The sequence below is a fragment of the Scomber japonicus genome, chromosome 20, assembly GCF_027409825.1.
Source record: "Scomber japonicus isolate fScoJap1 chromosome 20, fScoJap1.pri, whole genome shotgun sequence".
NCBI lineage: Eukaryota > Metazoa > Chordata > Actinopteri > Scombriformes > Scombridae > Scomber > Scomber japonicus.
Genome location: NC_070597.1, coordinates 12,363,282 through 12,391,242, shown reverse-complemented (window position 1 = coordinate 12,391,242; position 27,961 = coordinate 12,363,282). Strand labels below are relative to the sequence as shown.

The window sequence follows — 27,961 nt, the reverse complement described above, 5'->3', positions numbered from 1 at the left end:
TTTTAAGTTTAAAAGTAAAATCCTTTTAACTGTCATATACTATATGGAGAGAGACAGCGCCAGGGGTGTGATGGGAAGTGTGAGGGCCAAGAGCTAATCAAAGGCTGACCTTCACAGCTCCTGTCTCCTGATGACGCAGTTAGATACTATTGATTGACACAACTTCCACACGCACATGTGTCTGGCATCTTCAGTAAGAGAGTGCAACCCTGCATGTGTGTATGTAAGTATGATCACGTCAAAGAAAAAGGGTGCAGCGTCCTGCTATCACATTCATGTGTTAATAATTAAAGCACTTTGTCTAGAAATAAAGATCAGGGAAGTGTTCTGTCTCTGAAAGTGAAAGCCAGCCAAATGGGAGGCCCCCCTGATTTCCTTTTGACCTATATATTTCAGGATGTATCACCGCAAACAGTCTGCACTAGCGAGAAAACACACAAATATTTACATCAAATATTCATCCCTCTTTGCCCTCAGCGCTGGTGGAAGCTTTTCATTTTAAGAGTGTATATGTGAAATAGCGAAGTGATAAAGGTGTACCAGAAGTGAGGCTTAGTGGAGTCATTTGTCTCCCCATCACATTCCCTCTGAGGCAGCACTTTGAGGCCAGTGAGCACAACAGAAAGAAGACTTAAGGACATCCGTGTCTCCAATATGGACACTATTTATAGCCTTGAAAACAGCTCTCTGTGCCATAATCGCCCGTGCTGCAAAGCAAATCTGCACATTTTCTCCCCTCTCACATTACACAGCAAAGCACACACACACAGTAATTACTTATATAAGGCACATCACTTGCACCTTTAAGCAGAACGTGCAGCTCATGATGCTCTGAAGAAGAGGGTGGGGCCAGGGGATGGGAGTGGGGGGTACTGACTCACCCCTCGAAATATAGACCAAGGTGGTGAAAGCGATACTGTCTTTGAAATGCAAATTGCTCATTGTGTGCTGGCTTACAGAGGAAAATCCACAGTCAATGTTTCATGCAAACACATGATCCCATTTCACAAATATGGATAAAAACACAAAACACAAAATGTTTTTGTTTTGTTTTTTATTGAAATGAGAAGTGGCTTAATGGAAGTCTCAGGAGACATTGGGACGATCAAATGGCAAAATTTTAGAAAACTGAAAAAGACCTCCATTGAATTTCAAGCATTAGTATGTTACAAGACCAATGGCAAAATAGAGTTAGTGCAACAGATAAAATCAGCAGGAAAAACAATCACACATACAAATGATGTGACACTTCATGTGACCCGAGAGCCCTCTGCTGGTAGGAACAAATACAAATCAGAGAGGGGTACTGACAGAAAATGTAAACAAAATAGAGAAAAAAGAATTTAGGGATTATATTTCTACAGCTGTACTAGCATCAGTATAGATTGTTTGCAAGATAAACCACAAAATAAAAACTGGACTCTAAAGAGTTTACACAGCAGCCCTGACAAAAAGGCACATGATCTGTCTTTAAAACTTTGGCTTTTAAACATTCAGTGAAAGGCAACATTGTCTGTGGATAGTTTATTTTGGAAAGCTGATATAAAGTGAATACATAAATACACTTACAAGTAGGAATATAGCTCTGGTTAGTTGGCATGGATGGACACTTTATGGACATTTCATAGTCATACTCAAATTAAAAAATTACTTGAAATTGAATTATGACCAGTTACACAAGCACAAGCATCGAATGATCTCTCTATTCTGTGAGACATTTGGTTATAGTTGATTGGCTAAACCTTGCATAATCACACATATTTGTTTTATATATGTACTCAAAAAAATCTAATGTAAAAACAAAGTAATGCCTAATGCTTTCTCCTATTTAGATATACTTTATATATTAGACTAAACACTCTTTTGTTTCTTGTTTTGTTTCCCCAATTTAAATCATAATACAAAAGCAGACTTGAGATGAACATTGTGGCTGACATTAGTGGTTAGAATAGCAGTATGACGGCATTTTCACACAATTTTATTTCTTTCTTACCCAATAATAATAAAGCAATCAACTGTATCTTTAAAAAAAATCTTCAATTTTAAATATACTATCTTTATATTTTCTCTATATTTGATATCTGCCAATCACATACTACAATAAAGTGGTAGAAAGCTAGAATAATCTGAATTAAACAAAAGTATTTATTGATAGTCACATGGAAATTAGCATTAAACGCATGCTGATATAAGTTCTTATACGATTGTTTCAACCTGGACATATATATTGTCCATATGAGAGGTAATCTTCCTTGGCTTTTAGTCACTACCTCCACACAGCTTCAACAGCAGTTTCTTGTAATCCCCGGAGGTATCACTCTGAAAAATAAAGCAACATCAATATGAATTTTTCGGATGGATGGATGGATGGATGGATGGATGGATGGATGGATGGATGGATGGATGATAGGTGGATAGCCTTTATGATCTCACAAATGTATTACAAAAAGAGAAAAACAGTTATTGAAACTATACGACAAATGGTACTTACTGAGATGTCGTTGTACAGTGATTTTCCGTAGGTCTTCACATAGTCCTGTCTGATGTCCAACATATCAACCTCAGAGCGAGACACCATGATGCGGATCAGGGTTTGGTCCTTGGTGCCCGCTCCCTGTCAACACATGTGTGACGCTTAATTGACTGCTTCAGAAAAATGATCTCCTCTCCCTCCACAACAACTTCAGAGCAGCAAACAATTGAGAATAAATGTGATGGTATACAACAGGTGTACCTTCATGGCCTTGTGCAGCCTTTCTGCAAAGAAGGCAGGGGTGTGCTTGATGCATTTCACTAGGAAATAGAAGCAGATGTTAATGTCTTCAAAACATACAGAGAAAGATACAGTGCCATGAAAAAGTATCTATCCTCCTCCTCCTTCCCACCTATTGTTTCAGATCTTCAAAAAAATTTGAAAACATATTAAAGGCAACCGTTTTCAAATGGTAATTTTATTTAGTGAAGCAAAGAAAAAGAAAAATTAACCCTAACCCAACACCTGTATTGCCTGTGTGAAAAAGTAATTGCACCCTTAACTTAATAGCTGGTTGTGCCACCTTGAGCGGTAACAACGGCAACCAAATGTTTCCCATAACTGGAGACCTATCTTTCACATTGCTATGGTAGTATTTAGCAGAACTGCTTTAATCCAGCTACATTATAGGTTTTTTTTATAACATGAACCCTGTGTTTAAGGTCCAAACTTTACATTTGAAATTTTTTTTAAACCATTCTAAAGTGAACTTGGTCTTATGCTTTGGATCATTATTTGCTGCATAACCCAGTTGTACTTGAGTTTTGAATCACGGACTGATGACAAGACATTCTCCCTCAGGATTTTCTGGTAGAGAGCAGAATTCATGTTGTCCTCAATTAAGGCAAGTCACACAAGCCACATGACAAGTGGCATAGCTTCTCCACACCATCACATTATGACTATCAAGCTTGACCGTATATATGATAATAATGGGATCTCTGTCTTCTAAATAGCTCCACTTTCAACTTGGGAGACCTGTCACAGTCTTCCAAAAGGTTTGAGGATCATCATGGAATGTTTTGGCAAATTGGGATGGGCCTCCATGTTCCTCTAGACAGTGGTTTTCTCCTTGACACTTTCCCATGGATGTCATAATGACTAGTGTCTTTTTTAAAAGTAGAGTCATGAACACTGATCTCAATTGAGGTGAGAGAGGCCTGCAGATCCTTGGATGCCATCTTCAGCCCTTGTGTGAATTCCTTTATTATAGGTTGTCCACATAATCAACTGGGAAGGTTAACTACAGTTTTCTCCATTTGGGAATCTGGTTCTGGAGTGTCCCAGAGCCTCAGAAACAGCCCTTCTCAGACTGATGTATTTCAAACTAATGTATTTCTTCTTCATCACGTCTGGAATTTCCTTTGATTGTGGCATGGTGTGCTGCTTGTTGAGACCTTATAGCCAACATCACATTGCTTAAAAAGTTCTATTTAGGTGAGATTTAGCAGGGGTGGCAGTAATCAGGCCTGGGTGTGTTTAGTCAAATATCAGTTAAGTTTGGTAAAGTTGTGGATTTACTAACCACAGGGGTAAACATGTCTTAACACAGGTCCAGCCGGTGTTGGGTAACTTTTTGCTTATATAAATAAAATGATCATTTAGGAGAAATCAGGACTTTTTCACGGCACTGTACAAATATGAGGTAAATGTAAAAGTTTAAATGCTGACTGGATGAGACAGCATGAGATTCTAATGTACATTCAAATTTAATGCAGCCCAACAGTGAATACACTAGAGAAAGAGAGGTAACTATTTTCATCACAGAAAATACTTCTACTGTTTTGCATTTTCACAATATTTTGCACTACTCCAACTAAGACATATAAATATCTGCATACCGTAACTTCCTTAGCTTCATTTTTTGGATAATGACACATCCACCAGTGACATACTGAGCTACCAAATTTTCCTGTGACTAGTTTCAAATTCTTGTGGGCATGGCCTCTTCCAAATAACTTCAATCAATTGCACAATTGCAACTGAATCTTGATTAAATGTGTAAAAGTTAAAGTTTGACTCAGTTCATTCTACAACCCCCCAGGATATTTGCCCATCAATATGTGTATTCTGATGCAAGTGTATGTGAGATTTTAAATTTTTTTTAAATATATGTTTTTTAAATGACATATTTGAATATATGTGCAGCTTTAATCTAGCATTGCACCATTTGTTTCTGACCGAAACTTTAAAAAAAAGTTATTCAGGTCAGCAGCCTGTTTGCATGTGCAAGATATTTTTAGTCTTTCCAGCCTTGTGAAACAAATATCGTGAAGACTGACTTTAATATATATACACTTAAAGCTTCAACATGTTTTCGGAAAACCACTTTAGCTTGGTTGAGGTTTGGAAACCTCGATAACATACCCACAGCCACCATGCCAGACTCCACATTGCCAGACATTTCTCTGCAGATGCTTTTCTCAATGTCTCTTCCACACATTTTCTGGTACTCCTGGAAGACTAAAAAAAAAAAAAAAAGACCAAAATCACAGATGAGAGTTATAATCACAATATTGAAAATCCTGCACAAACATATGAGAAATACCAAAAAAAGACCAACATGTGCAGTGGAAAAACAAAGCAGAAATCTTCAAGAGACAGCGAAAGGAAAATCTTCTGGTGGAAATACAACAATGTTGAAATTACACACCTGCACGAAGGTGAGGCTTGCTGCGAGCACAGAGGATGGCATTAAACTGCGACTCATCAGTTCCTACTTTATTTTCTCCAGCAGCATACAGTTTCTGTAATATACACGTGCACACACATATATTAAAAGAAGAACTAACATAACAAAAGACTTGGCAATACCTCTCCAAAAATACTACACAAATCGACCAACTTTAAAGTACCTGCGCATCCTGTTTGGCCAGGGAAATGTCAACAGTCTCTCTCTCATCACGATTTCCCTGAAAAGAGTAAGACACTCACTAAAAACACTTTACATGGGTGGGGTACATAAGCTTTGTTCACATAAGCTTATAATGAATCAGGTGTGAAATCTGCAGCAGCTACCTGAGAGAGAGAAATCAAGAGTCTGCGGAAATGACCAGAGGTGTCACTGCTGATGGCGTCCTCCAGGGTCTTCCCATACTCTGGAAAGACAACGTCGCTTTTTCAATACATTCATTTGCATAACATTTGCATTTTGTTTAGACACCACTTTTCACAATCCATTATCCACATGCAAATATACATGGGTTTGCAGAACAATTATATGTTCATACAGGCTTTATTGTGTTATTGAAAAACCTTTGATCAAAGTAGTTCAATTTCAATGGTAATGTTAAATATCTGTAGCTACAGCTTGAATGTGAACTCTGAATAGCATATGAACTCAAATTGCAAGTTTACTTTCACATTCAACCATTATTCTCTCACGCTGAGGAGAACACACTATTAAAAAGGGCTTTGTTGTTTTTCAGAATCAAAGTGTGAATGAATCAGAACTAACCAGCTTTGTAAATTTTAGAGATTTCACAAATCTCTGCATTGGAACGTGATGAAAGAATCTCAATCAGACATGCTTCATCGGTTCCCGCACCCTGAAAAAAACAAAAACAGGAACAAAATGTTAGAAAGATATTCAAAGATGAACCTTCTTCAATGAGAAAACCAGTAAAACATTCATTGGTCATTAGCACAGACTCACGTTTCAACTTGTTTGACCTTCATTTGCATTTCAAGATTTGCTCTGCTCTTACTTTTCTATTACATGATATGATACACAATGTGGTTTGGTTTACGCCAGTTGTAATGAGCTGAGGCAATGACTCAGGCCTTTAACCTTTATAGCATCTCGGAGTTCAGCTGCATCAAAGCGGCAAGGGCTCATTAACATGGCAAGAACCAGTTTCTCAAAGTTTCCAGTGAGCTCAGACTTCAGATCATGGACTAAATCCTGAGAGAAACACAAAACAAAAACATGACAGCAAAGTCAGCCAAGATATCACATGGAAGCCATCAGAAGCAACAGAGCACAGAAGTTAACAAACAAAACTGTATGTATATTAGAAAACGCACCTTCCCATAAGTTGTTTTGTAGGCTGCTACCATTGGAACCCTCTGCTTGTTGGTACGACTTCCCAGAAGTTCAATAATGGCGTTTTCATCAGTGCCTGTTCAAGATATCAATTAGAATCAATTTATGATGTGTAAAAAGGTGAATGTGCAAATTAAGTGCCCATCATTGTTGACTTATTTTGATACATAGTCAAATGAACGTCATATACTGACCAAAACCCTTCATAGCCTTTCGAAGAACTTCAACATCCCTCAGTGGATCAGCCCCTGGAAAGTCTTTAATAGCGCCCCTGTACCCTTTCTACAAACAGAAGATAAATTACTGTGCAGTCACATAGGTATGTTTGCTGTTTGTGTATTAGAACAAAGTTACAAAGAAGTCGTAAGACAGACAGAAGACAAATGCATCTTACATGAATGGCAGGAGCCTGAGGGTGGGACGGAGCTCCACTTCCATATCCAGGCACTGAGGGGTTAGTAGGGGGAGCTCCGGGGTAATTTGGCATGGGCTGCTGGCCTGGGGCGGGGCCCCCTGGATATCCCTGCTGAGCCCCTCCTGGCTGCAAACAGAGGACAGCTGTAAGTGCCTAAGTACATGCTGACAGACTTCTTATAGAGCAAATAAGGCTGTGGGGCTGGTGAAGATAAGGTGATTTCAGCAAACAGGAGATTTAGCTTAGTCCATATGTTATTAATGACATGTCACTAAAGAGGTAAAGAGTGAGATAAGGAGTTATATACCGCGCCATAGCCGCCGCCTGGTGCTGCACCCCAGCCTCCACCTGCAAAGAAAATATCAATTTAACACTCAAAACAAAATTAATTTTAGAGGACAAATCTGAAATATTTTGGTTGGCTGCATTTTTTGACATAATACACTGCATATAAAAACTCCATTAACATTTTGTATATTGCAGCCTCACCTGCTGGCATGGACGGATGGCCTGCTGCTCCAGGCTGTGGTTGGTATCCTCCTGCTTGAGGAGGGAAGCCTCCTGCTTGAGGAGGGAAGCCTCCAGCGGGGGCCGGGTAGCCACCAGCCTGGGCAGGGTAGCCACCTGCTGCTGGAGGGAAATTGCCTGCTGCGGGAGGGTAGCCACCGGCCTGGGGTGGGTATCCACCTGACTGTGGGGGGTAGCCTCCTGCTGCTGGTGGGTAGCCTCCTGCTGCTGGTGGGTAGCCCCCTGCTGCTGGTGGGTAGCCTCCTGCTGCTGGTGGGTAGCCCCCTGCTGCTGGAGGGTAGCCACCTGCTTGAGGTGGATATCCCCCTTGTTGAGGTGGGTAGCCTCCTGCCTGGGGTGGGTATCCACCTGACTGAGGAGGGTATCCTGGATAGCTCATCTTAGGACCTGGAGGCAACATGAAGTTGTGTTTGTTAATGTGATGGATTAGGGCCATTATATGCACTTTTAGCCCACTTAAGACTTAAAACCTCTTCCAAGAGACTTTTCGGAACTCAGGAACTTAACATGTGTTTATACCAGAGACATTTAATTCTACATGTAGTTTGCTGTACCGATGTGTGTTGAAGCCCAATCATAAGAACTGCAACTGGCATGTGCTGCCAGCCTTCATTCAGACTTCAAACAAGCTGTGACTTGTCGTCTCACATTGGGGCATTCCTTCATTTGTTTCCCCAAATGCAGTAATGCAAAGAACATGACATTTAGTTCCTGCAGACTTGTTTTAGAGCCCGGTAAAATATGGTCATTATATAAAATTATACTTCAATTTTTTTGTAATCACATGACTTGATTAGTAATGGGATAACATGAGATCATATGGGATTATAAATTGTGTTTATGATGGTTTATACAATAATGTTTGAATAACCTAAAAACAATCAACAGGCACTATCCAATATCAGAAAAAGTGACAGACAGTTATTTTAGCGATAATCATCTATGATTAGTGTGGAATTTTCAAACAGTGCTCTATAAATAACAAACCTATCTCACACTCCACACCCATCTGGTGTGGGCCTAATAAACTGCTCCACCCCTTGACTTATACAAGTTAATGAATTAGCTGGAGCTTTAAACAAGGATTTCACAAGTTTCATACAGACCAAATCCGATTTTTTTTTTTACACTCTAAAAATTTGCCATATCCCTACTTTCAAACAGGACAGTTTGACCACATCTCAATTAATATAACATAAACGTTCCACTTCAATCTGTCGACATCCCTAACATATGATGATAGAGACATTTGCTCATTATTCTTGAGGTTTTACTTCCCATTTCTCAAAAACCACCAGGGTTAACACTGTATACAACAATCAACCCTTATTCAGATTATACCGCCACGAATTCCTATTTGAAGATCTGCTTGCTGGAAATGTCATCCAAGTAAAGATCTGCTGTTTGGAATTTCGCAACTGTTCATGTGTGGCTGAGTCACCCCACAAAGGAGTTTAAGACTCACTACAATTCACTTTGTTTACATGCACACAAGAGGCAGGGCTTTTTCCTGAGCCCTTAGGCTTCTGTTGTAGGAAAGTGTTCACTAACCATATATTTGCTGTAAAAATTGGACTTATTTAACTGTATAGGTTTTAGTTTTAGTTTAGATAACTGCAAGGATGCACCAAGGGCGTGTCTATATCTGGGGGTTTACGCAGACATTTTAAAGACACAGTTAGTCGTTTAAACTCTCGCTGTTATCCACATTTCTCCTTTTTTCCCTCTGAAAAAAAAAACTGCCGAGGCTTTTAAGTGTTATCGGAAATTGTGACAGCACTTCCACCACACTAACGGCAACCTTACGATCTCACAATCAGTTGCATTTGCAATTCCTGTGAAATGACAAACAAAAAAATCTACTACTGCTGATATACTGTACATGATATAACACTTAAGCACATAAAAGCGTGTTTCTGTACGTCTTTACAACATCCATCTTAAGAGTTTTACGGACACGAACAGCGGAAAGTCACTGGACATCACGGGCCTGTGATTTCTCAACTCGCCAAACTACATCAGCATAAATAACCTAAAGATTTTGCAACAGTTTACTCTTCTACATACAGGCGTAATCGGAGTGTTAAACCAAAAATGATAAAGTCTTAACATGTTATTTCACTTTAACATCCTGTCTGTTGTCCAACAGCCTGTACCCACCCTGCAGTCCGTAAACGTTACATAACACTCTGGGACGAAGTTAAGTGTTTAGCATTTAACGCTAGCATCCAAACCTTCGTGAACACACAATGGGTTAGAGGAATAGCTAACGTGCTAACTTAAATTATAGTTAATATTAGAAGTGCCCGTTAACTATTTTAAGATGTGTGGTCGTTGTGTCCTCGTCCCATGAACCAGTGTGACGCCGTCTGTGTCTGCTAATTAGTCAAAGCTAATTTCATACATTCCGGACACCGCAAAAACGTCCTCAAGCACTTTGTTGAACTTAGTTGTCTGATGGCATGCAAAATTGAGTGTAATTCATTTAAATTCAGTAGCACAGAGATAGAAAATTAGAGTAACTTACGTAGGTTTACGGATGTGGACTTCAGATCCAGGAAGAGCCGGATGGAGAGTGAGTGGGTGGGACCTCAACATTATTTCCGTAGACCCGAAAGCTAGGAGGCAAACATTCATTTGATTATCTGTGCCACCAGACGGGACACTGACACTGTGGCATTCAAGGTTAGGCTAAATGCAACGTACTGACGGGACCTCAGCAACACTTATCTGGTTTAGCAATACTACGGAGTGACTACAGCTGTAGAAAATAGATGGTAAACATGGATGGATTTTTATTTGAACATGGACAGTGCGCAATAAAACATTAACCCTGTATAGAACAAGGAGACATGCATTGCACCGGGTTTTAGCAAGTTGCTATTTTCCACCCGTTGTCCCTGGGCATCACTTAGCCTATTGTAATAAATTTACAGCTTAACAACTAAACTAATCTTCAAATAATACCAGCGTAAAGCATCACTATAGTAGATCGATACATATTTAAATAAAAGCGCCATACTCTGAATTCATGAATGTAGAATTAAGTATAGGCCTATCATTCATTAGCTGTTAGTGCAAGATGAAGCATGTGCAACAAGGCAAATAAGCTCACACGTGGTCATAATAAATGCTGTAAGCTCCACAATTTGGAAATTAGCAAGTGAATTCTCAAAAACAGTAGGACACACAGGTGTGTGATTCAGGCATGCAGTGGGGCAGGAGAGCAGTTGTAACTGCACACACAATTTGGCTGAAGCGACTGACCACACACTGATTAACTCTGGCTTAATGTGTTATTAATGGCTGGGTAATTCAAACTAGGCTTTCGTACAAGTACAGAAGTAATTGGAATTTAGTGCACTGCAAAGTCCCCCCCCCCCCCCCCCATGTTTCACAGGGGGGACCATTTAAAAATAGAATACAAAACATTTGTATGCTACATATACTTTTTAAAAACATCCCTTAGATTCCAAAATGTTTTAAATTTAGCTATTTTAATAATGAATAATATGATCTCTTTGTCTTTTTAAAGCCAGCAAAACTTGGTTTCAAGATCCCTTCCACACACATTTCTTTTAAATACTTTGCTTTGAATGATTATTTGTAGAGCTGCAACTATTAGTCAATTAATTGACTGGCAGAAAATTAATCAGCAACTATTATAAATAGTAAAATGTGTAAATACCTACTGACTGTTTAAGCTTTTCTGTGTCATACATAAATAAACTTAATATAGTTGGATGCTGGACAGTTGATCTGACAAGAAAAAAACATGACAAAAATGATTAATCAAAAAATCGTGTAATCAGCAGATTAATCAACAATGGAAATAATCACTGATTGCAGCCCCAATCGTTGTTTGATATGTTTTTTCTAAAAAAATAAAAAAAATAAACCTAAATACAAATTCTCAAAATTATATTATTGTCCCTCATTGAAAGAATTGGAATCTATGAATATACAAACATTTTGCTTTACAAGTTTAACTGCTTCACACAACATGTCCATGTATATTTTCAGTTCAATGGAGTCTTAAGTTTCCACAAGACTCATCTTGTAGAAGTTACATATACTGGATCGGTTCCACACTAGTTTTGATGTCACAGTAACAATTTCAAACACTAGATGGCAGCAGTCTACTTGTGGCCAGTAAGTGCATGGCAGACAATATAGTGAGTAGTCAAATCTCTCTCCCCCAACTGTAAACCTGTAACAAAAAAAACAAACAAAAAAGAGTGCAAAGCAGCACATAATGTACATCAGGTTTTGGCATACCTGATGCCCATATTGGCATTACAATGTAGATTCATCAGCTGTAGATCATGAACATCACACAACTAAGCAGCAACATTCATTTTGTTAACTTAATCTTATCTAACGTCTGCATACACACACAAAAAAGAAGAAAGATATCAACAAAATTTGACTGAAGTCGAATAAGAAATGAAAACTGGCGATATGTTTAAATGCATTTATTGCTTTATTGAAAAAAGTTAGAAACTCATTCAAAACTATTTTAGAAGTCCAACCCGGTGTTTTGGAAAAAATACTCCATTAAACCCCCCTCCCCAGTTTTACGTACTCTGCATAGTGCTCTGCTATAGGTGAGTGAGGGTCTCTCTGTAACTCTTAAGTATGTAGAGGATCTGTAAGTAGAAAGTTGCTGGTTGGACCTCCTATTGGATGTGACGCAACTCAGACTCTTAGCCGGGAACGCTGCTTCAAGCTTCCCACTGGCATTCAGGCTTTTGCGCTTCATGCTTTCACTGCTCCCTCCCCCGTCACCGCTGTGCCGTTACTGGGGTCCTTCAGGGCTCCCCAGGTGCACACAAAGATCACACCCAACCAGCCGATGCGAGGGGATGACTAAAAGGAGCTGGGTGGTCCAGAAAATCCGGCAGTTCTGACGGTGCTGTTCCAAGAGGCGCAGTCTTCCAAAAGCAATATGATGTCTGCTATAGAGACTGGTACTCCTGTGTACCAACCCGCACAGCTGCTCAACTGGGTGTATATGTCCCTGCAAGACACACCGAGCGGCGCTTTTGATGCATTCAGAGTCGAATCGGACACTTCTCCTCAGGACATGAACAGCTCCAAGCGCAGCGCAGCAGATCTGAGCTCCAACTATCTCAACAACTTCTTCCACCTGAGGAGTGAGGTAGAGTTAGTGTGATGCTACGCTGTTATAACGAGATTACAGTCAAGTTTAACACTGCACAGCACCCAGGCTTTGTTGTATCTTTATCCACTGACACTGACTTTTCTGCTGCATGTTAAACTCTCTCTCTCCCTAAGATGGCCATTAATATTATACTCACATTCACATTCACTCCAGGTTATTTTTGTTGCCCATACAGTAAACCTCACCTGCATGCCTTCATTGGGTCGCACTGTGGCGAGTAGGTAGTATGAATATGTGTTTTGTACCCTGGTATAGTGCCTGAGTGTGTTCAGACTGTTCTGGTCTCAGTGTGCAGCTGGAGGAGGAACGGCAGGTTGAGAAAGACCTCTCTCAAGGTTTTTTTTTTATAAATGTAAGCCCAGGCCAGAAGAGTATGATGAGGCTTGATGTTGCTTCTTTTAATACTGGCCCATTCAAAAAAAAGTATGAAAACGGAAACAAATGTGAAAAAGAAGTGAGATTAAGCTAAAATATTCAGTTAAAATACTGGCATAGATGTACTTTCATTTAAGAAATCTCTCTTTAACTTAAAAAAACATTCTGAACAACACACATAACACAGATGTGCAGCAGTTTGATGTCTAATGCAGAACCGCATTGTAATGGACCTGTGCATCCAATCACAATCCTCTTTCTGTGATGCCTTCAGAGTAAACAGCCCGTGTCTACAGGCTGTTCTTCATACTTACCCTGCGGTACCATAGCACCCGTCTCCCCCGACCGGCACAATGATGCCAATTGTGCGTGCCAACAGGACCGGTTGGAAGAATGTACGACAAAGGCATTTTGTTCTGACGAGGAAATAGACACTATTGGCTCACAGTAAATGCAATAAAGGCAGCACATCTGCAGAAGTAAAATAATGTCAGCCACTGTCGGAGGGACAAACAGGAGAATCAATCAGTGTGATGGACTGACATGCCGGTTGAAATGTCCTTTCATCAAAGAGTCACAACAATAATCTGCTGTGTTTTTTGTCTTGAGCTGAAGCCGTGACGATTAAACAATTAGTCCAACAACCAAAAATGAATCGAGAACATTCATACTGGTCTCTGACATTCATTGACTAAACATTTAAGCAATCAAAAAAAAAACAACAACAACAGATTATTGGTTGCATATAGTTGCAGCCCTGGTTTTGTCTTTCTGCCATATATTTGAATATTTACTTTTGCACAGTTCTGTTGCCAGTGACTCATCATCTTGGTGTGTTATGCTTTTCTCTGACAGGCCTTGAACAACAATTTCTACAAGAGCTCCTCGCCCTACGGGTCACTCAACAATATCGTGGAAGGTCTGAGCTCTCTTGCTGACCATTTCTCAGACCTCTCTTTGTCCCCAGAGACACGTAAACCCAGCAAAAGGCCACCACCAAACTACCTGTGCCACCTTTGCTTCAACAAAGGACACTACATCAAAGACTGTCCCCAGGTGAGCTGCACACAAGCCAGTCAGTGCTTTACATCAGTTAAGTGTTGATCCACACGCCCAGTGGCCTAAAATGAAGCAGTTGTGCACATTGTGGGCGATATTTTGAGCTGTCTATCAAACGTGTCTGTTTTAAAGAATATACAAAGTGCTGTCTGATAATAAGAAAATCTTCATTTATAAACTGAGATATTTGATCGTTATCTTAGATGTAATAATGTAGACTATTCACCCTTGTATTAAAATGATAAATTCCAGGTTAGAATATTATGTTTGTATTATTTTTTTTAGTGTGAAATAGATTCTTCAGCACATATTTGAGTTAGATGTACCACTGCAAAGTTGGTAATGAGCAGCAGATGCCAGATTGAATCTCAGAGCTGGCCTTAATGAAAGATGATAGGTTTCTCTGTGGAACTAGGCTCGACCTCTACTCAAAACACGAAAGAAATATTACCGCTGCTTTATGTGCAGCTGCGTTTCCCCATTGATCATGTTCAGAGGGAAATGCCTGACATTTGTTAGGTGTAATGGAAATAATCATATGATTGATGGACAGGATGTGTCCAAGAAGCAAGGTAGCAAAACATAGAACTTCAAATAGCTGGTTAACTTTTACTGGTCAATTATATAAAGAAGCCTATAAAGTGAAATTGCTTCCTTTTGTGGGGCAGAGGATTCGCTATTGAGGTTTTGAAACCATAAAAACTGTGGTGTTCTCTGATTATCACACAGATAATGTTTAGCAATGTATCTTGTTCTATAAGTAACAGTTTGCATTACTTTGTGTTAATGGTCTTTCAGAAAAGTCAAGTTGTGCATCATTTTTTAGACTGTCAAATGTCCTGCTGGTAGGGAGGTTTAAACTACTGAAGGTAGCCACAGTACTTGGTTTGGAGCTTAAAGCAGAAGTTTTTGAGACATTTTGGGAAATACTCTTAGTCACTTTCTTGCGGATAGATAGGTGGGAAGAGTGAGATCACTCTTACACCTGTGTGGTAGATTTGTAAATTAGCTGGAGCCAGCATCTACATAGCTTAGTTAAGCATATAGACTGAAATCAGGAAGGCAGCTAGCCTGGAAATGACAAAATGTTGTTAATTGTATAAATTACAAATGAGACATGAAGTGTTAATTACTGTTTTAGTTGTGCTGATTTTGTTGCCTTTGGACAGAGCCAGACTGGCGGCTTCCCCCTGTTATCAGTCTTTATACTAAGCTAAGCTAACTGGCTGCTGGCTCCATCTAGCTTGCTTATTTACTGTACAGATATGAGAGTGGTATCAGTCTTCTCATCCAACTCTCCCCAAGAAAGCAAACATGCATATTTCCCAAATATTACTTCTATGGGAAACAATGAGCATAAACGCTGGAAGAGCCTGTCTATGAGCTCACATCTGTTGTTCAGAACCTTATTCGCATTTCAAACGCTCTCTCTTCTAGTCTGATTTCTAAACGCTTACTGCCAACTCAGATGAGATTGCTGTAGTTCAGAAGTGAACACGAACAGACGAGGAATGTGAGGAATGTGGAGAAAATCATTTGCATTGAGCATATAGCTCTTAATATTTTCACATCTGTGCATATGTGCCCATATGGTGAAAGCGGGTTTGACTATAGGCTGGAGATATTTGACTTAAGCAGATAGCATCCTGTCTGAATGTCCAAAAGGAGGTTTCCACCACTTTCAGACTGCCACACTTATTTTAGAGTGTACTGGATATTAGCCCATAGATTCAGCCTATTTGAGGTCTAAGGTAACCCACTGGGGAAACTGTATCTTTGAAACACCAGTTATGCACAGCTGTTCCTGGTATTGTGGTAATACATAGATAAATCAAAGCCTTTAAAAAATGATGCGGTTAAAAACTGGGGATTTTTTGGAGTCGTATAAAACATATGATCAGCAGCAGTAAGTTTCTTTGGACTGCCTGTTGCATGCTTCCATAGCTGACTGGTTTGCACTGGAGCTGCAGTGGACAGGAATCAAAGAATGTCACGGCTCAGTAAGATGAGAGAAGAAGCACACAGGAAGTGGGTGTGCTGGGTCTTTAACAGCCTTTCTCTGGGTGGAATGGGGCCCATCTCAACTCTGAAAGTTTGTGTCTTTGGTACAAAAACACATGGAACCTCATTGGAAGCATACTCTTCTGTTAGCATCAATAATTTTGGTTGCTGTCCTTCTTATATGTATAAGATCCATGCTGTGCTCAGCATGTCAGTGATAAACATCCTGGTGACAACGTTGTGGAGAGTTGGGTTACTTGCCACACCAGGAGGTTAAGACGTCAAAGGATTACTGAGATATTTACGATTCTTCTTTACAGCCACGCCCTTTGAAATGTGCAAAATCTGGAAACCATTTATACTGGCTGGCTTTCTGCCGCTCTTGGTCTGTTTAAAACAGCAAGATGATGTCAGATTTTATCATGTGTTGCTAATATTTCAGACCAAAAGCAATGATCGCGGAGCTGTCATGACAAAGCCTTCTTCAGTTGAGGCCAAGCTGAATGTTCTTCTGAAGCTGTAACTAATGAACAAACTGCTTTTTGTTCTTGCTAGATGGAATCTGCTGCATTTTTAGCTCAAGACAACTGAAATACATACTGCTGGGACACTTTTGATGTTATTACTGTACTGTATGTGTGGTGGCAGGAAAAGGAATTGGTGAAGCTGATAGTGTGGTAAAAAGTCATCTGTAACAATTTGATCATAAAAGCTTTCAGTTTCAACCAAATGGCCAAATGTGTTGCCAGTTTAACACCTTTCACCCCTTAACCTAGGGTCACAACATTTTAATGACCCCTTGCCAATTAAGTAGCTGAACCCGGTTACTGTAAAGAGAATACACAAGTGACAGTGTGCTGACAGTAAATGGGTGTATGGTGGGAAGGGCCTTGGCTAAATAAGGAGAGCATTGTTTCTCCAGAGGAGCTGTGGAACCAGAGGTCAGGAAGTCAGGCTGTATTGTTCGCTCAGCTCTGCTTGGCTGCAGTCATCTCTGTCTCTCGCTGTCTGTCTCTGTCTGTCTGTGCAGAGGAGCAGCTAGCGGACACTAACTTAAAGGGTCAGCGAGCAGCTTCCCAGAGATGTCTGCATCCAGAACATGTTTTTACAGTTACAATTTAATGATGTCTGTGTGGAGAGAGACTTGATAAATACTTTGGAAAAAAGCACTTTTGATAGCTACAAGGCTTATGGAAGGAATTCATTGGTGTATATTTGGTCTTTGAATGCAGAAACACATTGTGAGGAGTTTAGTTTTATCATCGAACTATTATTTCATCCCATTGTCAATATCTTTAACTGCATTCTTTGTTTGACCAGTAACACACAATAAAATTCGACATATTCAGTGATAGATTTATGAAGTTTTTCATCAGGTTGAAAAACCCTCCAAGACTACTTTTAGACCACAATCCAACACCAAAAGAAGAGTAAGTCATGCCAACACGGTAAATATAGTATGTAGGATAGCTGAAACCTGCAGCTGGGTAGTTTAGCCTAGCATAAATACTAGATACAGAGGAAACAGCAAGCCTGGCTCTGTCACAAGGTCTGGTAAATAGGAGGCTACTGCTAAGCTCACTCTAGTAACACACATGCAATCCCTGTGAGTTTGCCAGGCGAGATAAAACATAGTGCTAATAAGTGAGCCCAAGGGGTGCTGGTACTGTAGACAGAATTTTTGTTTCTGTTTTACACTCATTCCAGTCTTTATGCTAAGCTAAGCTAACTGTCTCCTGTCTTTATCTTATTATTTAACGAAAGCTCTAGCTATTTCCCCCACAATAGAAAACTAGTCATTTAAGATAAGGTGACGAGTTTTGTCTCAACAGTGAGAAAAGCTCTGGTATGTATCACAATGAAGGAAAAACACTTCTGAGCAATAGACTGAGAACTGACTGATTGAATAACATTCAACAAAAATACTAGAGAGGCATTACAAACTGCCTCTCTGTAGCTGTGGACAAGGAGGAACTTTTTCTTTGTCATAGTATAGTTGATAAGCACTGACTGACCAGAGACCAAATTCCCAATAAAACAACAATATCAGCCTGATATATCAACAAGACATTGTAATCCTATTTTTCGATCAATGTCTTGTTTTCTCTCTAGTGGTGGCTTTTGATTAGTGTTTTGATTGATGTTTGATCACCCAGTTTTGATTTTTCTTTTGCTGACATTTCAGTTTATTGATGACGATATGAGTGTTGCTTTTGGCCTAGACACTGTACTTCTATCCAGGTGAAACGATGCAATTCACAGCCAAACGTGTAACTGGTGAATCTCAAGCAACACTGTCTGATTCCTGTTGCTTTGGTCCTTTGTTTTCATTGTTGATAAATGTCTTATCTGTTCTCAGTATGCTGTCTGTTGCTTTTGGCTGGATCATTTGCTGAGGAAGACGAGCAAGATAGAGGAAACCCTGGAATGTGGGGTAGATAGACTGCCTTTGAAAAACAGTGGCTGTCATCTGCTCAAAGCTGATGAACATATAGGAAAAGAATGCACAGCTTGGTTTTTGTGGTTGTGTGTTTTTAAGAGAAAATCTCTTTTGTTATGCTGGATTTAGTTATTGTGCATTGCACGTTTTTCAGTTTCAAGAACATGTGAGGGGAAAGAAAGGGAAATTAGGGTGAAATGACAAGTTTCCCCGACTTTGACTCTAAGTACATTTACATTACATCTTCAGTTATGTTTTATTCATCTGTTGGTAGCAACCAAAATAACCAATATCTTTGTTTTGTATTGTATGTTTTGGTTATAAAACACATTTTCCTTTGACTTGAATAAAATTACTTAATTCATAACCTAATTCTAATAATAATAATTAATTCTAATAATTATATCATATTTGAGGGAATTTAAGGCTGCTATACCAATTTTTTTAATTATAAAAAGTTAATTTTCAGGGAGCTACATCAATTTTCAGTATAAGAAAAGCACTCAAGAGTAATACCAAACTCTCCATTTTTTTGTGCAAACCCAAATGTAAGGTTTTAGGGGCAAAAATATATACATTTTGGTGCAGCATATTAAATATTATTATTCAGGAGCACAACACTAAAAGTTATTGGTTTTGAGTGTTGTAATAAATGTAGGTGTTTGAGGTGTTCAAATGCTTAGAACCTGAATAAGACCAGGTCAGCCATACCATTTATTTGAGCATTGTGGCAAAAGATTAATGACATAAAAATCATTAAGACGTAACTTCACATTCCCTGAAAATCTTGCTTTTGCTGACACTCAGTGGTTTAATTTCTTACCTCATTGCAATGGTGCAGGTGTGCCTCAGGACCCCATGTCATCACTGTTGGTGTAATAACAGGTGTAATAAGTCATACTTCTGACCACACTAAACAGTCACTGGTGAAACAGAATTGAAACCCTTTTTTCAGCCTGATGATTTATATGCTTAATGGATTATTTTTCACACTTACTGCCAATAAGTACATTTAGTTGAGTAGGGGGCAGTATGAAGATTATTAGGATAGATGGCAGTGGAATGCCTGTTAGTTCTACTGCACATCAATTACAAGCACGTTTGAATGCCACTTCATGTGATTCAGTGCAGAACTGTAGGTTCTTGTGTTTTCATGAGAGATGTGAAACGTAAGATTGAATCATTCCCACAGTACAATACTGACTATAAGTGAATCAATCACTGAACATAATATTTTCTTGTTAGTGACCTCCTGGGAACCTAAGAATCACTTTGACAGAACAACCCACCATCACAAAGTTGAGCTTTTCCTCCCCACAGCAGTCATAAGATTTTTGAGACCCCTTTCTTGAATCTCGCTTAGCCGTGTTATGAACTGAAGCAAGGAATATTTTCTGTTGCGTTTCTTGTTTGTCTGCCAGCCCGCCTGCCCTTGTCATTCACTCTTTGTGAAACATAACGCCTGTCTACAGCTGTATATGTCGTCAATTTGACCAAGGCCAGGACCGGAGCTGTTGTCAAACTTGGGCAGGGTGTGTATTGTTGGATATTAATCCTCCTCATAAGAATGTAGAATTTGGGTAAAATTGATGCTGAGATGTATAACATTTGTGAGATGCGTGTGTGGGAATCATTTTGCATGTTTAAAAGCTCTGCAAGTTCCAAACAATAGATTTGATGAAAGACTGAAAATCTGGAGAGCAATGGGGGAAAACAAAACCAATCATCCGGTCTTTGGCCTCCAAGTCAAGTCAAGTCAATTTTATTTTTATATCGTCAAATCACAACAGACGTTATCGTAGGTTGTGTTTATCTAATCATACTTTTTTTGGAGGGAGGGGAAGTTCATCCTTGCAGTATTTCAAATGGCTCAAAGGAGGTTTATGCTGTTAAAGGAATAATTTGATACCGATGTTTCTATAAGTGGACCATTTGGCCCCTGGAAAAGAGGAAGTGCCATTGTGTAAAACAGGACATAAGTTTGCTTCCATTGGCCAGGGAGCGTCTCACATCTTGTTTCCTTGAATTGCAGCTCTGTGGTTTGTGCTTATCTATTTGGTGAACCCAGGAGAGAAGCTTCATCTACATGTAAACCTGAGTAATGCTGAGTTAAGCAACTATGATTCAGTGAGAGCAGCTGTGCAAGAACAAAACAATGGCATGTCGTTGTACTTGTACTTTCTAGTCTCATATACAAGTAAATGTGTTAACAGTCATCACAGCTCTGTGTCTGTTTCGGTGTGTCCAGTTTAAAATACTGAAGCCAAAAATTCAAACATTTAGAGAGAGGAATATTTATAAGCCCTGAGGTGTCAGTGACAGACATTTTTCTGTCAAAAAGGTTGGATTGTCACAATATATAGACATTTTAAACAAAACCATAATCCAAAGGAATTTACTTTTTTGACTCTGACTAATTTATGTCATCTATGACATCTTTTGCTTTTAGATATCAAAACAATACCACAAAATAGAGAGGCTTAAATAATGTTTGCCATGCAATTAACCAATTATTGTTAGTCTTCCAAATACATCTAGCAATTCTAATGTTGAAAAATTGAAAGTTACCATTTGTTGTTTCAAACTCTTGTGGAGATAATTGATTTCACACAATATTGGAAAGTATCACATAGGTCGACGTATGAGTCTTTAAAATATTGGAGACCTATTGCTGTGGACCTCAGTCCAGGCTTTTCTGTGTTATATTATTTTGTAACAGCTGAGCTACTCCGTGGTGCTGTGGGGGGCTCATACAAATATAACCCAACAAGGGGGTGTTGTGGGTTTGTTAGTATGAAGTAATTGACCACATGGTACCCAATAGGCTTGGTATCCATGTGTTCTCCAGGATGAACGTCTCATGGGGGCATGGAAGTGGGGGAGAGAGTGAATGAGGGATAGAGAAAGGAGAAGGGGTGGAGGAGTGGGGGTATGGTTTGGAGTAGTCCATTGTTTATCCTGATGGTTTCCAGATGATGGCTGAGGGAGGTAGCCAACCTCCTGGGCCTCTCTCACCAGGCTACAAGGATCTGGGCCAAGCTTATCTGCTGCAGCCTCAAAATCTGGCTTTACATCGCTCTGTGTACTCTGCGGCTGAAGTTACACAACCTAACTTATAGCTTTTGGATGGGGTGTGTTGTAATGCACATAATAAATGAATTTCATATCTATCTATCTATCCATCTTAAACAAAAACAGATTCTCACATATGGTTTCAGGCTGCACATATCTTGAAGAATCTGTTGTAAGAGAAAATGTGCCAATTTTAATTCTTCATTGTATGACAAAGAAAAGGGAAAAAAAGGAAAATTTGACTTAACTCTCGACACAAAACAGCACGCCTGCATGTTTTAGATGCATCTCATCAACTACTGGATGGACTGATACGAAAGTCATTCATGGTTCCTTGATGAGTCCTTGAATCAGTGACTTAAGTGATTCCTTAACTTTAGCGACAAATGTTGGTTACAGTGAAATGTTTTGACAAATGGATGCATTAGCATGAAAATTGTTTGCAGACATTTGTGTCCTCTTCAGTATAAATTGTAATAACTGCTAGCGCACTTCTACTGACACATTAGCCACAGTTGTACTTTGTGTTTAGTGCTAATTGACAAACATTAGCATGCTAACACTTTGAATTACAATGGTAATATCTGCTATTTTTAAGACACTTTACAGAAAGAGTGGCACAATGGTATAAATTATAAGAAAAATGGAAAAGAAAAGTTAAGTTGTCTTAGTTGTAGTTTCATGTGTAGTTTGTCAACATTTTTCTAGGAGTAATTGCTGTCTAATAACTGTTCATTATTAGGACATTTCTTTGAAAGAGTTATGCAATTCTGTTCATTAAAGAGTATTAAAGAAATAATCTAATATGATACCAATACAAATGTATTTTCTACTAATTAAAGTATTAAGAGTCTAATTTATTAAGATTTTTGGCAAATTAACATGTAGGAACCCAAGTATAATTAGTGGGTACAAGTAAACTAAATACTTAAAAAAAAAAATTCTTAAGATTCATACCAAATTGCACCACTCTTTTTGTAAAATGAACCATCAAATACTTGCAAAATATATCAAAAACTTTCAGACATATAAAGATAAGCATTACCCCCGCTTATATTAGCATTATCATTGTGAGCATCCTACTGTACCATACTGACATTAGCATTTAGCGCTAAGTGCTGCCATACCCAAGCACAGCCTCAGAGTTGCTAGCATGGTAGTAAATGTCTTCTTTAAATACTGTAGTCAATACTGGAGACTTCTTTAAATACTATAAATAAATGTATGTTTATAGTTGGTATGTCATTTTGTTTAGATATTTCTTCCAGTATTAGTTTAGACACTGGGTGGCAGTAATTAAATGTGCAGGGTTAGTGACAGGAAATGGTTGGCACAGGTAGACTGAGCAATCAAACAAACAACACAGTTCTCACCAGACCAGGAACAGAATAACATACTACAGCTGGCAGAACAGGAAACTAAATGGTACGTTCATCGTCGCTTTATACAACTAACTCAATAACCTACAAACTACTAATCACTGGAAAATCTGTTGTTTAGTTCTGCGTAAGATCACTCCTGGCCTACCTGTGTACTGATGGCAACTGGAAAAAGGCCATTGGAAAATTAAAAATGGGTATTACTAATATGTAGTCCATTAAAATGTTGAACCTTTCTGTCATCAAAGAAGAATAATTCTATATTGTCATTTATGTAGTTTGAGTGGCTAGTGGTAACAATATGACTTATTATATTCTTCAAGTTTTCTGTATAGTGGAACATGGTTTATTGCTCTGAGTCTGAACATCATTTTGATGGCTTTTGCAGGCATTTGCTATATTGTGATATATGTAATTATATCAGAATAATGTTGCCCATCACCTCACATTCTTGTGTTAAATTAACTGGTTGTGTCATGCATGCAGGTGGCTCGATGAGTGATTTGTGCATTTTTCTGCCTTCACTCAAACTTTCCTGCTTCCCATAAGAGACTCCATTCACTGTCAGGTCATACTGCAAATGTGATTTTCCTTTGTCGGTTGTCAGTATCATATCTTTGATGGAACCAGTGGAAACACCAGAGTGTGCTGTGCCCTTTGCTGCCCTTTGAGCTCCAGACTTTATGCAGAGGTTGTTTTGATTGTTTTACAGACTGAAAGCTGTTTCCTCCCTCAGGAAGATGATGCTCTGTCTGCTCTCCCTGTAGCCGCTTCAAAAAGAGGGCTTCCATCAGAAGTGACCTCCCACAGTGCCTCGTGGTGGCTAAATGATGCAGACACAGGCATCAAAATGCTTGACAGTGGCCTAAATGGTCGTAGATTTAGCTGTTGAAAAATTTAACACGTCTTAAGCAGATTCAATTTTGGAAATGAATTAAATGATGTGTAAGTAGTTTTGAAACTGACATATGTTCCTGCTGTGAAATGAAAACAAACTTGATGTGAAGTCCTCTGCTGGTGTGGATTCAGTCTTAATTTTGACTTGCCCTACTTTTCAGCCGAGGTGCTTCTAATTTAAACCAGTCTTGTCAAGATGATTTCTTTGTGATGGGTTTAGGATTTTGTCATGTTATACAAGTGCAGAGTTCATCTGGGTTTTATTTCCTCCCTGCAAAGATCTTTGTGTGCTGATTGGTGGGTCTTGGCCAGCTGGGAGGGATGACTGAGAGCCTGAGGTATTTGTCCTACAGCAGGGAGGCCTCTCCCATTGGTCCCCCCACAGGCCGGGGCCTCCTTTATGGTCCCTTGGGAACACAGCTGGAGGGAGGGAGTCCATTTCTAATAGGAAAGCTGAGACTCCTTCTTTTCTGTCTTACATATAAATTAACAATTACAATATATCCCAACTTCCTTGGAGAAAATCATTGAAGCATTAAAGCTTTTCTATCTCTTCTGTAGTCAAGTCTATAGTAATCTGTAGTCTAACATTTTTCACTGTCCTTCTATAGATAAGATAAGAGAGGGGTCCTTTAAAATGTCAGACTCACTCTTCCAGGACCATAAAGATCCATCACACGTCAAAGCAAATGAGCTGTTTTCCAAGTTATATTGACAGAATAAAAGTTCTCCAAACTCAACTCAGTTGACCACCAACGGGGCTGCTATCACTTCCCGTTCTAATCACGCAGAGCTTTGAGTTGGCTGCCATCCAAAGAAACCAAGTAGGTCAGTCAGTCTCCTCCAGTTAAAGGTGCTGAGAGGCAAAAGCCAAAATGTTTTCAAAGCTGTAGCGAAATGTTTCATTTTTAAACATTTAAGTCATGGTGTAAGGTCAATAATGTAAAAATGTTGCATTTCTTTACAGGCACGACCCAAAGGTGAAGGCCTGACGCCATATCAGGGAAAGAAGAGGTGTTTTGGTGAATATAAATGCCCTAAATGCAAGAGGAAGTGGATGAGCGGGAACTCCTGGGCCAACATGGGACAAGAATGTATCAAATGCCACATCAATGTTTACCCTCACAAGCAGGTAACAGTACATCCAAACTACACACACAAACCATGTTTCCCCTTTCAAATCAGACCGATGTATCTGTGAACTACCTGGCTGCACAGGGCCCCTCAGCTACTAGGGGCCCCACAGATCAAGTCTTGTTCATATGGAGTCCAACATTTTTTAACAGGCCCTGCTCACCAAGCTACACTGTTGAATCCTCAAAGAAAAACACTGTCTCACTGTGCACAACTCGGTATTAAAAATGCTTTGTGACTACATACTGTTACAGTACATTTCCCTGTAGTTTTACCCTTGAGGCCACAAGCTGCTTTATGTTTTCCACCATTACCGATTTAACAGTTGAAATGCAATCCTGTGTAACTGTACCAAAGGGATACTGCTGTAGGTAAATGCTTTTATGTGCAAAAATACTTGAACATGAATGTTAATTAAATCCAAATGTTTGATTTTTCCATCATTTTATGAAGCTGCTGGAATGAAAATACCAGGCCTAAACCATTCAACTAAAACCTTAACTCTGAAATTTCATGTGGCCATTTCCTTTTGTTCTACACTTTTTGTCCCATTTTTGTGAGGTTTGCGGTTATTCAGACAGCAGGATATTAAGTTTGGTGAAAAGTCTGTTAGCTAAGGAACTAGTGGTTTTGGTCATTTTTTTTGATTTTCCATGTCATTTTCCTATAAATATAAAAAACAAATATTTGTCAACTACCAACATATAAATTTCTCTTGAACACATGCATTTGCAGCCAAACTTACTGTAGATGACACATACACAATATCAGCTCTGAGTGTAAACCCTAACTGTAACTCCATTATGTGTACTCTGGATCCAGATGCAGAGAATACAATAATAATACAATGAATTAGAATTTAGAGGCTTGTGCAGTGTTGTTATGCACTTTTTGAGCATTTTCTAGTTTCTGTTTGTTGCACATGATGTAACCAGGAGCAAGAATCCAAACTTTCTGTAAATTGTAGCTACCATAGATGATGGTCTAAACACTATTTTAAATACTTCTTCGTACTGTCAGGAATATGATTCTAGCGGAAAAACACCACATCCCTTTATGATGTTACATTTTGCCAGAAGCAAATCCAATTTTTTTGAGATTCTTACATAGCTTAGTAAAACCCTCAAATTACCTGAAACCGAGGACACTATCTCAATGTCTTAAATGGTAATTGCAATATGTTTGAGACTATGTTTTTTTTTGTTCCAGCGACCCCTGGAGAAACCAGATGGGTTGGATGTGTCGGACCAGAGTAAGGAGCATCCGCAGCACCTGTGTGAAAAATGCAAAGTTCTCGGCTACTACTGCCGGCGTGTACAATAACACATTCAGCTCGCATTCCTTTCAAAGTTTTATGAAAAAGGGAAAGTTGTATTATAATGACTAAAATTGCATATTAAACTATATTGTACTATAATGCATCTAACGGTTTATTCTTATGAAACATTCTTTTCTGACACTGTGACTCTCAGTATAAGAGGATCATCGTGGTGGAAAACGTTGACAGTATCTCTCAGTGGAGACGAGTACTTTGCATTTGCTGGGTTCTGTAACCTTTATCATTATGTGAAGATTCATTTGAAGTCCAAACTTTGACAGAATCTTACCAACTGTGAATTAAGAAACTTTAAGCTCTATGTTTGTCTTTTCTCATGTCCAACATGTTGGAGCAAAGTTCAGGAGTGAAGTCACCAGATGAAGATTCTCTTTTACGTGTTTGTATATTCCAGAAATAACTTAAATGAAAAAAGTTGTCTATCATGATGTTTTCTGTATAAAATATGCAATAAGTCTTTACTAAGAAGGATATGCGGTATTAATGTGTATCTGCATTATTATCTGTATTACCAGTACTGGATGGTACATACTGTTTGGATATATTTTTAAGTAATTACTGTTTTATTATTACACTTTGTGAAAGAATATATTAGCCAACTAACACTCATTCTTTTATAATGTGTACGTGCAGTTATTTGTGAAGCACCGTTTAGGTGGTTCATTATTACAAAGTTTTATAAAACTGTGACAAATGCAATATGGTTGAAACATTTTATTTCCTGACAACCAGAATAGACAAGTGCAGTTATATTGTGGCACCTAGTGCTGAGAAAGTCTCACCAAAGTGCTTTTGTTATGAGCCATAGGTCTTAATGTGTGTGTAACATTATGGAGAAAAAGAACCAAAGATAATGAAGGATTACAAGGAAGTTTGAATGTTGTTTTAAAGGGTTTTAATGGAAAGTGAAATTGTAATAAGTAAATATGGAACAGAAATATCCTGACTTGTAACTGTTTAAGATGTGTTAAACACCATTTAATATGCCATAGTTTGAGTAACCCATGAGATGGATCTCATGATCTCTTAAAATGTTTTTGTATTAAAACATATTTAAACATTTCACTGTTCCGTTTTCTCTTCTGTTGTACAAAAATCCTTTGTCTCTCTCCTATGAAATCTTTTTATTTAAATACCGTTCCGTTTATGCGGCAGTGTGATTTTCGAGTTGGTACAGTTCACACAGGCCTGCATAGATGGCAACTGATAACACAACTCTCAACATTAACTGATCCAGATGTTCCAGATGTTCGACATTTTTTATCTTACCGCAACAGAATCTGGGTCAGCATTTTTGACCATGTGGTAAAATGTATTTATGACAAAGCAAAATGAGATTCAAGCTCCATCACCTTTTATGTACTAAGACTGGCAGAAAATGACAGGCAGCAAATCCAAACTGACCCCAACAAAAGAAACGTTTCCTCAATTCTTTTAGGCAGACCTCAGAATAAGTACTTAGATACAGAACTAGATCATTAGTCAACTGAAGCTGATGAAGACAACAGAAAAAAAATCATTATAATCCAGTCAGCCCCATGACAAGCCTTTGACTTATTTCA

The 27,961-nt window shown here is 38.8% G+C and overlaps 2 protein-coding genes across 3 annotated transcripts; one reads left to right on the top strand and one right to left on the bottom strand.

Annotated features, from left to right (window-relative positions):
• Positions 1-1,044: 1,044 nt before the first annotated feature.
• anxa11b (annexin A11b) lies at positions 1,045-10,235 on the bottom strand. 2 transcript variants are annotated; one of them, XM_053340897.1, is made up of 15 exons: positions 10,049-10,235; positions 7,484-7,908; positions 7,301-7,345; positions 6,973-7,119; positions 6,773-6,860; positions 6,560-6,654; positions 6,324-6,437; positions 5,991-6,081; positions 5,552-5,631; positions 5,389-5,445; positions 5,187-5,280; positions 4,901-4,996; positions 2,735-2,793; positions 2,492-2,614; positions 1,045-2,319 (listed from the first exon to the last, which is right to left on the bottom strand). In XM_053340897.1, the coding sequence occupies exons 2-15, from the start codon at positions 7,898-7,900 to the stop codon at positions 2,260-2,262; spliced, it is 1,566 nt and encodes a 521-aa protein (XP_053196872.1). In that variant the 5' UTR covers positions 7,901-7,908; positions 10,049-10,235; the 3' UTR covers positions 1,045-2,259. The 2 variants fall into 2 exon arrangements, with proteins under 2 accessions (XP_053196872.1, XP_053196873.1); XM_053340898.1 differs by having other exon boundaries at positions 7,301-7,341; positions 7,483-7,908; positions 10,049-10,234.
• A 1,973-nt stretch (positions 10,236-12,208) lies between these two features.
• LOC128381399 (zinc finger CCHC domain-containing protein 24-like) lies at positions 12,209-27,847 on the top strand. Its single transcript, XM_053341409.1, has 4 exons — positions 12,209-12,682; positions 13,937-14,137; positions 24,897-25,061; positions 26,273-27,847. Exons 1-4 carry the CDS (start codon positions 12,470-12,472, stop codon positions 26,384-26,386), a joined length of 693 nt encoding a protein of 230 aa, XP_053197384.1. The 5' UTR covers positions 12,209-12,469; the 3' UTR covers positions 26,387-27,847.
• Positions 27,848-27,961: the final 114 nt, after the last annotated feature.